The 14,311-nt window shown below is 40.6% G+C and overlaps 1 protein-coding gene across 13 annotated transcripts in view; it reads left to right on the top strand.

The window, feature by feature from the left end:
- The window catches only part of FRMD4B (FERM domain containing 4B), a 324,897-nt gene extending 311,033 nt beyond the window's left edge, over positions 1–13,864 (top strand). For 11 of the 13 annotated variants that reach the window (XM_045493497.1, XM_045493503.1, XM_045493501.1 and 8 more), the window contains 5 exons: positions 2,114–2,233; positions 3,407–4,218; positions 7,326–7,458; positions 10,718–10,809; positions 11,866–13,864. In XM_045493497.1, the coding sequence (XP_045349453.1) occupies positions 2,114–2,233; positions 3,407–4,218; positions 7,326–7,458; positions 10,718–10,809; positions 11,866–11,927 (1,219 nt within the window). In that variant the 3' untranslated portion in view covers positions 11,928–13,864. The remainder of the gene's footprint in view (positions 1–2,113; positions 2,234–3,406; positions 4,219–7,325; positions 7,459–10,717; positions 10,810–11,865) is intronic. The other 2 variants (XM_045493504.1, XM_045493496.1) reach the window with 1 other exon arrangement.
- Positions 13,865–14,311: the final 447 nt, after the last annotated feature.

The raw sequence follows: 14,311 nt of genomic DNA, 5'->3' as shown, positions 1-14,311 counted from the left end.
TTGTCTTAAAATATAGGAAGATTGTTTAGATTAAATAATTCTTCCCTATGAAAATAAAGCTACTAGCTCTTTATGTATTTCTCATTTCTCAAAGACCAGTGACAGCTTTTATCACCTCTCAGCCCCAGTTGTTAGCATTTAGAACCGTTGCCTTAAATAATAGAAATCCAAGTGTTTAGAGCTGTGCTGGCCAGTTGAATTAAAAGTAAATAAAATTAAAAATTCACTTCCTCAGTCATGCTAGCCATATGTCAAGTGCTAATAGGCACGTGTGGGCTAATGGTAGAATATTGGACAGCACAGATACAACACATTTCCGTCATTGGATAGCACTGGACAAGTGTATTTATTATATTAGGGAAAACAAAGCTATTGCAGCAAAAGGGAAAAAATTATAACCAGAAATCTTATCTTAAAAATTATTATTCCTACTTCCTTAATAGCTTAAGATAGGTTTGCTCTTTGATCCAGCAATTTGACTTAGAGGAATTTTTCCTGTTGAATTAGTTAACTACAGGATGCTCATCACAGCACTGTTTACATTAGTTGACAAACTGAAAATAACCCAAATGTTTAACTAGTAGATTGTTTAAATATGTTACAAGTCCTTACAGTGGAAGGCTAAACTGTCATTAAAATAACATTGTAGATGAATATTAACCAACAAAGAACATTAGATAGAGGTGTTTTGGGTTTTTTTTTTTTTTTTTTAATGTTTATCTATTTTTGAGAGAGAGACAGAGCGCCAGCAGGGAGGTGCAGAGAGAGAGAGGGGGGAGACACAGAATCCAAAGCAGGCTCCAGGCTCTGAGCTGTCAGCACAGAGCCTGATGCGGAGCTCAAACTCGCGAACTGCAAGATCATGACCTGAGCTGAAGTCGGACACTCAACCGACTGAGCCACTCAGGTGCCCCATAGATAGAGTTCTTTTTAAATGTGGGTTTTGAAAGAGAATGTACAGTAAGATCTTACTTTTTTATTTTTTTATTGTTAAAAACTGTAAATGCTTGTAAGTAAATATGCTTAGTAAAAATATCTGAAAATATTCAGTGTTGACTGGCTATATCTGAGGTTCAAGATTATAGACATTTAAATTTTTCTTGTTTTTAATCTGTATTTTCAAAATTTTCTGCAATGAACTTGTGCTTTGGTACTAGTAAAAATGTATTCAAAGTCATGTTTAATTAAAAAACTGGCTTCAAATTGTTCTCTGACCATGCTGGGAAGTGGACAAAGTGATTTAAGTATGTTGCCTTTTCATCTACAGGCCTGAAAACAACAACCCACTGGCCAAATTCATCCTGCCACCTGGTTTGTGTGGCCTATTAACTAAGAATGGTTTTTGTACTTTTAAATAGTTGGAGGGGAAATCAAATGTGAAAATTATATGAAATTTGACTTTTAGTATCCACAGCCAAGCTTTACCAGTACACAGCCACTCCCATTCACTTACATCTTGTCTAGCTTTACCAGTACACAGCCACTCCCATTCACTTACATCTTGTCTACACTGGTTTTGTACTTCAGGCACAGAGTAAAGCAGTCAAGACAGGGCCATCTGGCTGGCAAAGCCAAAAAAATTGACTATTACACTCTTTACAGAAAAAGGCTTTGCTGCCCCTGCTCTAGTTGGTTGGTTTTTCTGTTTGTTGTTTGTTTGTTTGTTTGTTTGTTTGTTTGTTTTGAGAGAGAGAGGAGAGAGCATGAGCCGGGGAGGGGCAGAGGGAGAGAGAGGGAATCTTAAGCAGGCTCTGTGCTCAGCACAGAGCCGGACGCAGGACTCGATCCCATGACTATGAGCCGAAATCAAGCGTCTGATCCTTAACTGACTGAGCCACCCAGGCATCCCTCTAGTTGCTTCCAGTCTCTTTTATTCAGTATACTCTTTTAAAAAGTTTTTAAAATTATTTTCCTTCCTATTTATGACTCAGAGAGATCACTCATGTTTCCCCTCAAACTCACCTAGGACATAACAGGCTACTAAGACAACCTTCCCAGTTTCCTCCTATGCTCCCTTCCTTCAGCTTCCAGTAAGTTTCAAAGCACCTTATGATGTTTGCCAGAGATGTGGGGAGGCTCATCATTTCCGCAATTCTTCTCTTTACCATCACAGGGAAATGCTGTCGACACACAGCAGCCCTTACAGAACCCTGGAGAGGCGGCCCCAGGGAGGACGCAGCATGCCCACCACACCGGTTCTCACCCGCAACGCCTACAGCAGCAGCCACTTGGAGTAAGAGCGCTTCCTTCCAGTTACTTGGACTCTGCTATTTTTGCTTCAAAGTTTTGCTTTACTTTCTTGTGTTTTTTAATCATTTTAAGGGACTTGAGGCAGCAGGACTATTTTACGGGTCTACATTTTAAATGTACTTTTTCTTTTAAGTTTATTTATATATTTTGAGATGGAGAAAGAGAGAGAGAACAAGCGGATGAGGGGCAGAGAGAGAGGGAGACAGAGGATCCAAGGCAGGCTCTGTGCTGACAGCAGAGAGCCCGACACCGGACTCGAACTCATGAACCGTGAGATCGTGACCTTAGCCGAAGTTGGATGCTTAACTCGCTGAGCCACCAGTCCCTACTGCATGTACTTTCAAGTACAAAGGAAATGTACTTGAAAATATCCTTTGTTCGAATAGATATTATATTTTTGTAGGTATTATATTTTAATTGTAAATATCAGATACCATTTAACCCCCTCATTTTCCAGAGGCGGAAGCAAGGTTGAGAGAGGTTAAATGTCTTACCCAAGCTGGCACAGCTGGGAAATGGCAGAGCCATGACTCAGCCCAGATATGTCTGGCGTCAGAGCCAGACTCTCCCCCAGACCGTGCTGCCTTCACCTTAGTCTGTCTCCTACTATCCCGTTGGAGGAGAGGAACCTCCCAAGACCCATTGGGTTTTTTTTTTTTTTTTAGGCTTTGATACAAGTTGCACATCATCAATTTATCTTCCCTACCCTCGAGTAAGGCTGTGGATTGCACAATTTATAGAACCTGGTTCTTTTCGCATTTGGACCATGACAGTGAACTTTCATGGGAACCAGTGGATTATGTGAACAAATGGATTCTCTTGTGCAGTCTGCTTTGGAAACCTTAAAAGTTTCCGTTTGTTTGTTTTGAGAAGGGGGGCAGAGGGAGAGGGAGGAGAGAGAGAATCTTAAGCAGGTTCCACCCCCAGGGCAGACCCTGACACGGGGCTCGGTCTCACAACTGTGAGATCATGACCTGAGCTGAAATCAAGAGTTGGACACTTCAGCTGACTGAGTCACCCAGGCACCCATGGAAACCTTAAAAATTTTATAGTAATTCAAGGGGTGATTAAATCCTTCAACCGTGTCCTTGTGTTTTTAATTTCCATCCTCCTTTCCTTGATTCTCTGTTACAAGTTTGCCTTTCTCCTCTTGCAGACCCGAATCTTCTTCCCAACACTGCCGCCAGCGGAGTGGAAGCCTTGAGTCTCAGTCCCACCTGCTGTCTGAGATGGACAACGATAAGCCATTTTTCTCCCTCTCCAAATCCCAAAGAAGCAGTAGTACGGAAATCCTGGATGACGGGTCTTCCTACACCAGCCAGTCAAGCACAGAGTATTACTGCGTGACGCCTGTTGCTGGCCCCTATTACACTACTCAGACTCTGGACACTCGTGCCAGGGGCCGGAGAAGGTCTAAGAAACAGAATGTTTCGACTTCAAATTCAGGAAGCATGCCCAACCTAGCACAAAAAGATAGTTTGAGGAATGGCGTCTACACAAAGAGTCAGGAACAACCTTCTTCTAGTTACTATATTGCCGGGTACACACCATATGCAGAGTGTGACCTTTATTACAGTGGCGGCTATGTCTATGAGAATGACACTGAGGGACAGTACAGTGTCAATCCTTCCTACCGGTCCTCGGTCCACTATGGATACGAGCGCCAAAGGGACTATAGCAGGTCCTTTCATGAAGACGAGGTCGACCGGGTACCCCATAACCCATATGCAACTCTCCGGCTGCCCAGGAAGGCTGCAGCTAAGTCAGAGCACATCACCAAAAACATCCACAAGGCCTTAGTTGCCGAGCACCTGCGTGGCTGGTACCAGCGGGCCTCTGGACAGAAGGATCAGGGGCACAGCCCCCAGACTAGCTTTGACTCGGACAGGGGATCGCAGAGATGCCTGGGGTTTGCTGGGCTGCAAGTACCCTGCTCTCCCAGCAGTCGAACATCTTCCTACTCTTCAGGTAAGAATATGGCGGAGGGGCTTGATACCCAGATTGAATTTACCTCATGCCCGCCGCCCACCCGCCCCCTAAACCACTCCCCTCAGGGATCATGGGACCAGTACCCAAGGTCATGAGCTGGGTAGCCGTTCTGTGGCACCACAGTAAGAATTGCCAACTTAAAAACAGTTCGTCGCTCTAGCTTTCCAAAGAACACAGCCCACAGGAGTCTGATGGAGCAAGTTGTAGCTTCAAATGCAGCAGATATTCATTGAGCACTTACTCTATGCCTCTCGGTGTTGGGGGCTTTCAAATATTGTATCTTTTCTAGGTCTTACGTTGATAGCCACATCTCATAAAAGTGTTCTGGTCACGGATGTTTGATATATTCAAAAGCAGAGTAAACCCTTCGGGTAAGCAGAAAACATTAGGATTATACACCCTTCCCTGTTCACCAGCAGGAACTTGATCATCTAAAGGCAGTTTGGTTTGAATGTTCAGGTAGCTACGTGAGGCTCCTAATAATTATGAGGGGAGCCAGCATTTAGTAAACACTATTCCTGGCACTGTTCTAAGTACTTTGCATGCCTCGACTCAATTCAGTAGTCCTTTAGACTTTACTTTATGGCTGCTTTAAGGGATTCTCCAAGATAATTTTGATTAGAGATATTCCCTTCAGGCATTGACTTTGGCCCCTCCATCCACTAAAACCCGTGAAGAACTTTCTGCTTACCCCCATGCCCCCCAGCTGTGCGAGCTGTCCTCAGTAGAGAAGTGGGGAGAAAGAGGAGTATCTGCCTATGGTTTCGTTTGTTCAGCAAACAAGCAGGCATATCGCAGATGCTGAGGAGACAACGTTGACACGGTTTCCAGCCTTGAGCACCCAGTCTAGTTAGCAGCCAGAGGAACGTATACAAAGAAAACACTTTTAAAGCTCTACAGCCCTGGACTGTGTGAAAACCTGAGGTCATGCATTCTTGCCCCTGCTTTCAAGCATGACCCCTTAGTAAGACAGCACAGGGATTCCCAACTCATTGAGTAATAAATCTGTGAAAACTGTGTCTTTAAAAGTTTCATAAGCTTGTTGGCCAGAGGCATTTCCATGGAGATTTCTATTTGGGTTTAATGTCTCTTCTGTTTGCGTAGGACTTTGGACTTCCGTTAGGGCTTTCCCACTTATTACCATATCTAACATACAAAAAGCGTCCTGTCATGTATTCCTTGTTATTTATGGCTCACGTCTATACAGTGCCTTTCTTCACCCTACAGTTCAGGGCGTTGCATGAGGTTCTTTCAGAAACCAAACCCGGGGACAGTGTTAGAAAGAAAGAACCAAGCAAGGAGGGCTGAGATGCATATAGAAGCCCATTGGGGCACAGGGCTGGGGTAATGCCTGTTTAAATAGGCCAGAGAGAAGCAGGTGCACCTCCCAAACCACAGCGTTACTAGTGCTTGGCTCAGTGTCTCAGGCAAAGGTAAGAACGGAGTTAATGTTTCCTGATTCAGACCCAGTAGGAGGTTACCTGGTAGCAGCAGGATTCGGCCCCACAGACCAAAAAGCGTTACATTGTAGTAAGGAATCAGAGGGATAAAAGTAGACCTCCTAGAATTCCCTTTTGGAGTTTTCTTCATTCCTGTCTACATTTAATAGCTACAAAAATGTATTACAACAGACATGCACACACGCATCATGGAGAGTTTCCTATTATTTGCCAAATTAGGGGTTTGGTAATTCCTTCCAGCCAGCTGAAGACTCTGTTGATGACTCAGTTTTAGTAGAAATGACAGCCATCGTCTGTTGGCAGCTTAACCCTGGGCCACACAGCATGCTCAGTGTTTTATGTGCACTATCCCATTTAATGTATGCAACACTTCTGTACAGTGAGTGCTGTTGTTGTTTATTATGAGTGTCCTAATCTTGCCATGGAGGCAGTTCTAGCTTAGCGAGTTCAAATGACCCTGCCTGAGCCCCAAAGCTAGTAAGTGCTGGAATGGGAATTCTGCCACGGCTCTGATACCTTCACCACCAAGCCCGCCAGCCCCTGACTCAGAGTTATGAAACATTTGTGGAAGCTCAAAGTGAGAGAATTACATCTTTGAGTCAAAATCTCATGGCATCCAGGGCCACAGATGAGTTTTGAAATGCGTCTGTCCTACACTGGTCACAGGGGTTTTGTGGGTGTGAGAAAGAAAGGCGGAGGGTGGCTGCCAGGAACCGAAATGGAGGGGAGCCGGAAGGATCCATGAGCAGTATGGGTCTTGGACCACCAGCCTGCCATTGTGGGCACGTTGTGCGTCCTCAGCATGCGGCAGGACTGGTTTTAGAGGGGGAACAACAAACACCAGTGCGACACATTCACTAGGCTTTGTTCCTGCATTGTGCCCTTGTCTTGCTCCAGTTCAGTCCCTCAGTAGAGCTAATTCTCTTCTTCCTGAAATGCCTCCTGTTCTAATTACCCTTCCCACCCCTTCCCACACACACACACACACTTTTTTTTTTTTAGGCAAAAAGTATGCATTGATTCTGCTAGTGGCTGATGTTGCCTTGGGCCGAGGAACAGTCTTATCCCAACAGGTCAATTTATGGAGTGCTTTTCCACCAAAGGCCTCCAAGAAACTCAAACTCGTTGCCTTATCTTTACAAATAAAGACTTATATATATCTAGCCACCATAGCCCAAATGGAAAGACCCTCTTCATATATGAGATTTTTTTTTTCTACCTGCCTTTTAGGTTATTTTTTATAGCATGCCTTTCAATTAACTTTATTCTCATTCATAATGATATCAATAGTTACCATTTTGGGATGCTTACTCTGTACCAGGTAAAGTGTTAAATATTCTCATATATGACCTTATTTAATCATGATACCATCCCTATACAGGATGTATTTGTATCATCATCCCCACTTTACAGGCGAAGAAACTAAGGCTTAATGAGAATAAACTATTTGTCCAAGGTCACATGGCCAGTAAGTGACTATACTTGACTAGAAAAGAACTCTGTTGATTATAACCATTGTCTCTTAATCTCTGCACACAGATAATTATAATGTACGTCTAAATGGCCTAAATCTATCTTCACTTTGAATATCTCACTAATTTTGTCTCTTTTCATTTTTATTTCCAGTATCTTCTACAAATGCTTCTGGGAACTGGAGGACCCAGATAGCTGTAGGGCTATCTGAATACGAGACCCCGGCACATTCTTCCTACACCAGCTGCTATGGCAACATCTATAATCCTTTGCCCTCTCCAGGCAGGTGAGAAAGCAATGCTTCGAAATTCTACTAGCCTATCCCTGGTCAAAAGAATTCAGGAATTCTGTGTTATTTTATGAATGCTCAAGGATCATAAGACCATAGCCTATAGGCCCAAACCAGCTGCCACCTGTTTTTGTAAATTAAGTTTTATTAGAAAGTGGCCATGTTCATTCATGTACATATTGTCTATGTCTGTTTTTTTTTTTTTAATGATTATTTTTGGAAGAGAAAGAGACAGCATGAGCAGGGGAGGGGCAAAGAGAGAGGGAGACACAGAATCTGAAACAGGCTCCAAGCTCTGAGCCATCAGCACAGAGCCCAGTGCAGGGCTCAAACTCACAAACTGTGAGATCATGACATGAGCCAAAGTCAAATGCAGAACCAACTGAGCCACCCAGGAGCCCCATATCTCTGGTTGTTTTTGTGTATCAGGCTTTTAAAGAAAAGGTTTGTTCACTCCTAATCTAGATCATTCAAATTTGACTCTATTCCTAGACATGTATACACTAAAATCTGTGTCTGAAGGTTTTTTTTTAAATCGAAGTGCTTAAAACCATAGTATAGATAATATCCATTTAAGACTCTTCTGAAACCTTGTAGGAAAGATATCTCTACCCCAGAAAAGGTTGCTCACACCAAAATTCCTCATAGACAGTTGGTAGGCTTGATTTCAAACATTTGCTGCCTTTTTGTGTCTGACCCTGTGTTCATTAAGAAGCTACAGACACAGCCAGCTGTTCTATTTATAATCATGGTTCTTTGTTAACATTTGGAGGAAATGTATAAGAACAATTTGTTAAAATGCAGTTTTAAAAAAGATTGCAAACTCTGCATTACACGTTTTTCACTTCTTTGTATATGCAGGATGAGTTAAGTTTGAAGAGGTCACATCTCCCTGTCACTTTTCACAGAATATAATTCAAACCCATGGTGCCAAGAAATGAGCATTTTCTGTTTGTTTTTATTTAAATTTGCTTGAGGCCAAATTGCTTCAGGCATAGGGAGACTTACACAGATAATAACTTATAAAAGTGTCTATCCTGTTGATTTTAAGAGTTTAGTTTCTTGCTTTCCTTTTTTTTAATTTCAATTTTTAGTTAAATTCTAGTTAGTTAATATATATGGTAAAATTGGTTTCAGGTGTCCAATTTAGTGATTCATCACTTCCCTACAACACCCAGTGCTCATCACAACAAACACCCTCCTCCTTAATATCACCACCTCTCTAGTCCATCCCCTACCCACCTTTCCTCCAGTAACCCTCAGTTTGTTCTCTATAGTTAAGAGTCTCTTATGGTTTGCTTCCCTCTCTCTCTCTTTTTTTCCCCCTTCCCCCTATGTTCATCTGTTTTGTTTCTTAAATCCCACAAATGAGTGAAATCATAATTTAATAAATTACTCAGTGTTACAAGCGAATTAGAGCTATTCAACCCCCAAAGCCTTTTTTTTCTTCTCCATGCTCAATGAGAGTTTTTCTTGGCTGGAACTGTTAGGCCAATTGTCTCAACTCAACAAAGGGTGTGCCCAAAATAGAATGTCAGTGAAAATATACCTCAGAGGACTTCATATATCTTGGGGTTTTGTAAATAATGCAAATGAGTTAGGAGCAAGAACTAAAATGGCTTTGGCCCAAAATTGGAGCTAAAGGTTTTCGATTCAGTTCTCATCGTTTTGTACAGTTCATTTGCAAATTGTTTTCCTATTTGTATACTTTTACTTTCCTTTTTTGTTGACTGAGTTAGACACAACAGAAAACAGCACGTAAGACGGTTCTAAAATCCTTGACACCACTTTCACTGGACTCGGGAAGGTACTAAACATTTTTAGAGAAAATGTGTTTTGGCCAAATGTGCCTTTCTATTTCAGCCAGCCCAAGATGGCTTGACACGGGAGTCTGACGTCAGAGGGGCGGCAATGTACAGGAAATGAGAAACTATTTAAAGATCCCTATTGTGTGCGCGCACATGCACACTATATGAGCTCGCTGTGGAAACTTAGGAAAATGATAAAGGGATAAATAAGTAGGAAATAATTTACTTATAATTCCACCATCTAGAGGTAGTCTCTGTTAGCATCTTGACACATTCCCCCACTTTTCTGTATCCGTTTTTAACGTGGTTGTAATGATAAACTTATGTACGATTGTACATCTTTCATTGTCTATGAATCCCAGTTTTTTACTTAATGTCACAACATACACATGTGCTCATATTTTTTAAAACTCTTTAAGCCTTGTTTCATGGGAGCAACAGGATATTCCCCTCCTAAATATGCCATACTTTATTTCCTGTATTTTGAATTTTTAGATTTTTTTTTTCATTAGGATTCATTGTAATGCTGCTGTTAACATCTTTCTACAAAATATTTGTCTCAATCCCAGATTATTGCCGTAGGATACATTCCAATAAGTAGAATTAATGGGTTAACTTGAAAAATGTATTTTTTGAAGCCCTTGCTTTCCAGAAAGATTTGCCAGTTTACCCTCCCAGCAACAGAGGTACAGGTGTGCTTATTTCCATCTGTTTGCCTATTGAGGATTTTTTTTAATGTTTTTATTTCTTTTGAGAGAGAGGGAGAGAGAGTGAGCGCATGCTCTGCGCAAGTGGGGGAGGGAGACAGAGGATCCGAAGCAGGCTCCATGCTGACAGGAGAGCTCAATGCATGGCTTCAACTCATGAACCGTGAGATCATGACCTGAGCCAAAGTCAGATGCTTAACCCACTGAGCCACCCAGGTGCCTTAAGGATTTTTTATTACACCCCAGAATGATCAATTTAACTAGACCTGTTACCAAGGCAAGTATAATAACAGCCATCCACCAAATTTTAGGAATTTGCTGTAAAATTGTGTTTTTGATGGAAACATAATTTTTTTAAATAAGAGGGAAATTTGGTTTCAAGATAAAGATAAAAATAAAAAACTTTAGATCTGCCCTTAAGTTAAAGATTTGAGTATTTTTTTTAAATAAATGAAGTATGTATTATTTAGAGATCCTTTCTCCCAGAGTGCCTGGCTCTTGATATTACAGAAAGCTATAAATTTTTACCAATAAGAGTTTGTTTCCAGGTCTGATTTGGTATAATTGTCAGTGGCATAAACTTTCCAGCATCACAGATGTTGAAGTCTCTTATCCTACCTAGTGTATAATACAGTCCAATTCTTGTCTCTGTGCTACAAACTGTGTTTTCAAATAACTTTTTCTTTCACTTCCGGTTTTCCATTGCCCATTCTCTTCCTTATCTAACTCTACCTAAACTAGGCAAAACCAAGGGCTTCTGTCCCGGAGAATGGTTGTGTCTCCAGAAATGAGATCAGTTTTAAATTCTCTTTTGCTAAGTGTAGCCAGCAGTAGTAAGTACAGCCCCTCAGATCTGTGTGTTGCTTCTTGCTTAGCAGGTGTTTTGCTCACTGACCGATGTGTGAAACTGTGGAAATCTGACTTTGTGTTTATATTAGATGAAAACACTAAATACCTGTTTTCATGGAGCATTTCTTTCCAAAGCTCTTCTTCCAATGACTTTTTAATCCTTTTTACTAAAGAAATTTAAAATAAAAAGAAACCTACTAACTACCTAACCTATTCTAAACTACTACTGTAGGAATGAAGTTTTGCTGATTGGAATGGTTTGTATAATAGGATGCCTTCATTTGGATCTACCCTCCAAACATGCCTGTGATTTTTATATGTGATGCTGTTTCTAATTTACTCTTGACCAATACACCCTACGGGTGTAAAATGTGTCCCTAGGTGCCCTGCCTCTAAATATATTCCTTTGTCCCTGAGGAAAGCATCTAGTATAGTCTCTTAATTTGAAGAATACTTAAAATGTGGCTGTCAGGAATACTTTTTAAAAAGTTAAAAATATGACTCTCCCACAAAGAGAAAATGGGCGTGTGTCAAAGATTTACTTAACCCATTAATGAGAGAACTAACAGAACGGTTAAGTTGCTTCTGAGACAATTCAAAAGACTGAATTCAATACACTGAAAGATAAAATGCTGGAATAAGATTACGAAATTAGATTTAAAAAAAAAAACAAAACAGTTAATGGCTCACAGGGCGATAAAATTTTAACCATAATCTTTTTATACTAGACAGAAGTTATTTGTATTTCTCCCAGACAAAAACCCTAAAAATTAACATGTAACTTACCACAATCTGGGTCCTTATCAATGGTAAATGAAAGTGAGACAAAGGAATATCTCCCTTGAGAATTAAGTACACCTTGCATGGGCCTTTTCAACAATGCTCCAGTAGGACAATGAGACAGCACACAGTCATGCTTTGCCTATTTCCAAGTGTTGGATATTTTCTTGACGGTGCTTTCTACTAATTCTTTGAGTAATCTTTGTACTCTGGGAATCAAAATGACCACAAGTAACAACTTTTCTGGTTTCCTTTAATAGACAGTACACAGAGATCAGTCAACTGGACAGTACAGATGGAAACCGGTTGGAAGAAAGCCTGAAGAGTAGAGAGCAGAGGCTCTTTTGGCACGAAGATTCAAAGCCTGGAACATTAGTCTGAACTGCCCTTGGACCTCTTGACCAAGCACCGCGTTCTCACACTAGTGTGCCTTGCAAAATGTGTTCGTCTTCCCAGAAAGCTATTTGGCTTTAGAAAGCTAAAGGCATCAAAGGTTGAAGAGAGGACTCTTGCTGCCCTGGAAGTGAATCACGCTCTAAGGCCACGGAAAAGCCCCTGAACCACATGCCTTTCCAGCTCCGGGCACTAACCTAACAGCAAGGTGGAACCATTGCCAAGGACAGACTCAGCCTTTATCAGTAGCAAGCACTTGTTAAGGGAATAAAAGTTGTTGAAGGCAAACCGTAAAACTGTGAAAAGTGTGTTCAGGGTCTCCAATAGGAAGGAAGGTTGGGAAATTTCAGAGCACAGTTCAGCATGATGAGAAGAAGAACAACGAGGAGCTCCTCAGTCATTGCTCACCATCAGAAAGTTTGGAGTTGTGAGCCGGCGAAGAATGACATGCTATTTCTACATGGACGTCAACAATTGAGACAGTATTGGAAAATTACTTGAAGAGAAGCTGGATTTTCATGAAGTTCTGAATGAGTGTAAATGTTTTTAGGATATTATAAAGAGTGATGGTTTTCATAAGCACCATAAAATGGGTTCCGGAAAGACTTACTGCCGGAGCATCCTGTAATATAACTTTATGGTAGCAGATTGGGGAAAACACAGCAGCCCACTGAATAATTGACAAACTCTGCTTGGAGAATTTTCTAAGGTCCAATATTATTGGGCTCCTTTTTCCTTTCTACACCAGTGGCCTGATGGGTTATTATTCAGGCTGGTAACTCTCCAATTTGGTTGTCATTTGAAATGGCAGACCTGACATGGAGAGTTTTTATAATCGAGAGTTTGAAAAACTATTTTAAGGTAATACAACACAAAGAACCCAAAACAAAACAAAAGCCACATCATTTTAGATGAATTGCGTGCCTTAAAATGGTGAACATTAGGAAAGTAAGCATATTGTCCAGATCCCACAGAGGGTTCTAAGTCACCAAGTGACAAAAACAAGATTAGTCATTAAAAAGGAAAAAACAAAAGCAAAACAAAACAAAAAACAACAAAAAAAAAACCCAAAAAACTCCAAGCTGCAGATTTAATTATGAGGCTAAAACTACCTCATACTTCACTTGGAAGAACTAATTAGCTATGGTTTATGGTAGGGTTTTTTAAAAAAAAAAAAATTCCATATTCTAGATTGATCTTTTTTGTCATCTTCACTCTGCTTCAATATTCCATAAAAGGTGCTCCCTACCCCCCCTTTTATACAGGTTTCATGTTCCTATTGTGAAGAGAGAAGTTTCTGAACAACTTTTTTGGAACATTTTCTATCTATATTCCAAAGCATGTAATATATACATAAAGATGATTTGTTAAACTGGTCCTTAGTCATTTGTATCATTAAAAATGAAGTTTGGGGAATGAATTTGGAGCAAAACAGAAGACATGCAGAAAAATATTAACTTATTCCTTTTTGCATATTTGTATAGCCTTCTAGAAACAGAAATACTTTTGCATATTCTTTTACTGTTCTGACTTTTTAAGACCTATTATTTTTTTACATAGGTCAATAAACTGAAGGTGTGCTACTGAAAATGTTTACGTATTCTTCCATTATATTCAGGGTTCATCCAAAGCAGTTTGAAGTGTTCTACTTCATGTAATCCTCTTGGACAAGATTGCAGATCTTTAGTTGTAGTATTACCATATTTTACTGACGCCAAGGTGCCCATCTTTTCACATTTACATCCTTGAAATCAGGATGCATCTTTTGACTGATGGCATGCTCTAAAGGAATTGGCAGTGTTTTTTTCTTTCTTAGCGCTACATAAAATGATGCTGTGTCTCACAATAAAGTTGTCTTAGAACTGATGAAATACGGTAGTTTATTGCCTCGCTGAGGATGACAGATGTGAATTTTTAGGCTTCCCGCTCTTGCGAATGTTGTTTGTTTGTAACAAGCCCTTCATCCTAGTTTTGCAGAGTCGCAAACTGGTCTTTTAAATTCAGGAAAATGTTTCATCTGGCATGTATTTGTCCTGCACAATGGGGAGAAGGGAATGGGAAATGAAACGTAGGAAGACCTTAATACTTCCGTGCAAGTATCTTAAATGGAAATAGCCTTCTGTTCAAGAAATGGAATGCTCAGAACTGCAAGTGGGCCTGGAAAGAACGCGTGGAACTTGGCCCCCAAATATTTAAAGAAGGTAAAGAAACAGAAGCACCGGGGGCTTGCTGTATGATTTTTTTTACCCGCTATCTTTTTAGGAAAACCTCTCTCAACTGCATTTTCGGTATATTTATTAATAACCAAAACAT

Source organism: Leopardus geoffroyi, chromosome A2 (genome assembly GCF_018350155.1).
Source record: "Leopardus geoffroyi isolate Oge1 chromosome A2, O.geoffroyi_Oge1_pat1.0, whole genome shotgun sequence".
Taxonomy (NCBI): Eukaryota; Metazoa; Chordata; class Mammalia; order Carnivora; family Felidae; genus Leopardus; species Leopardus geoffroyi.
The sequence above is the reverse complement of the archived record's forward strand: the minus strand, read 5'-3'. Positions and strand labels throughout refer to the sequence as shown.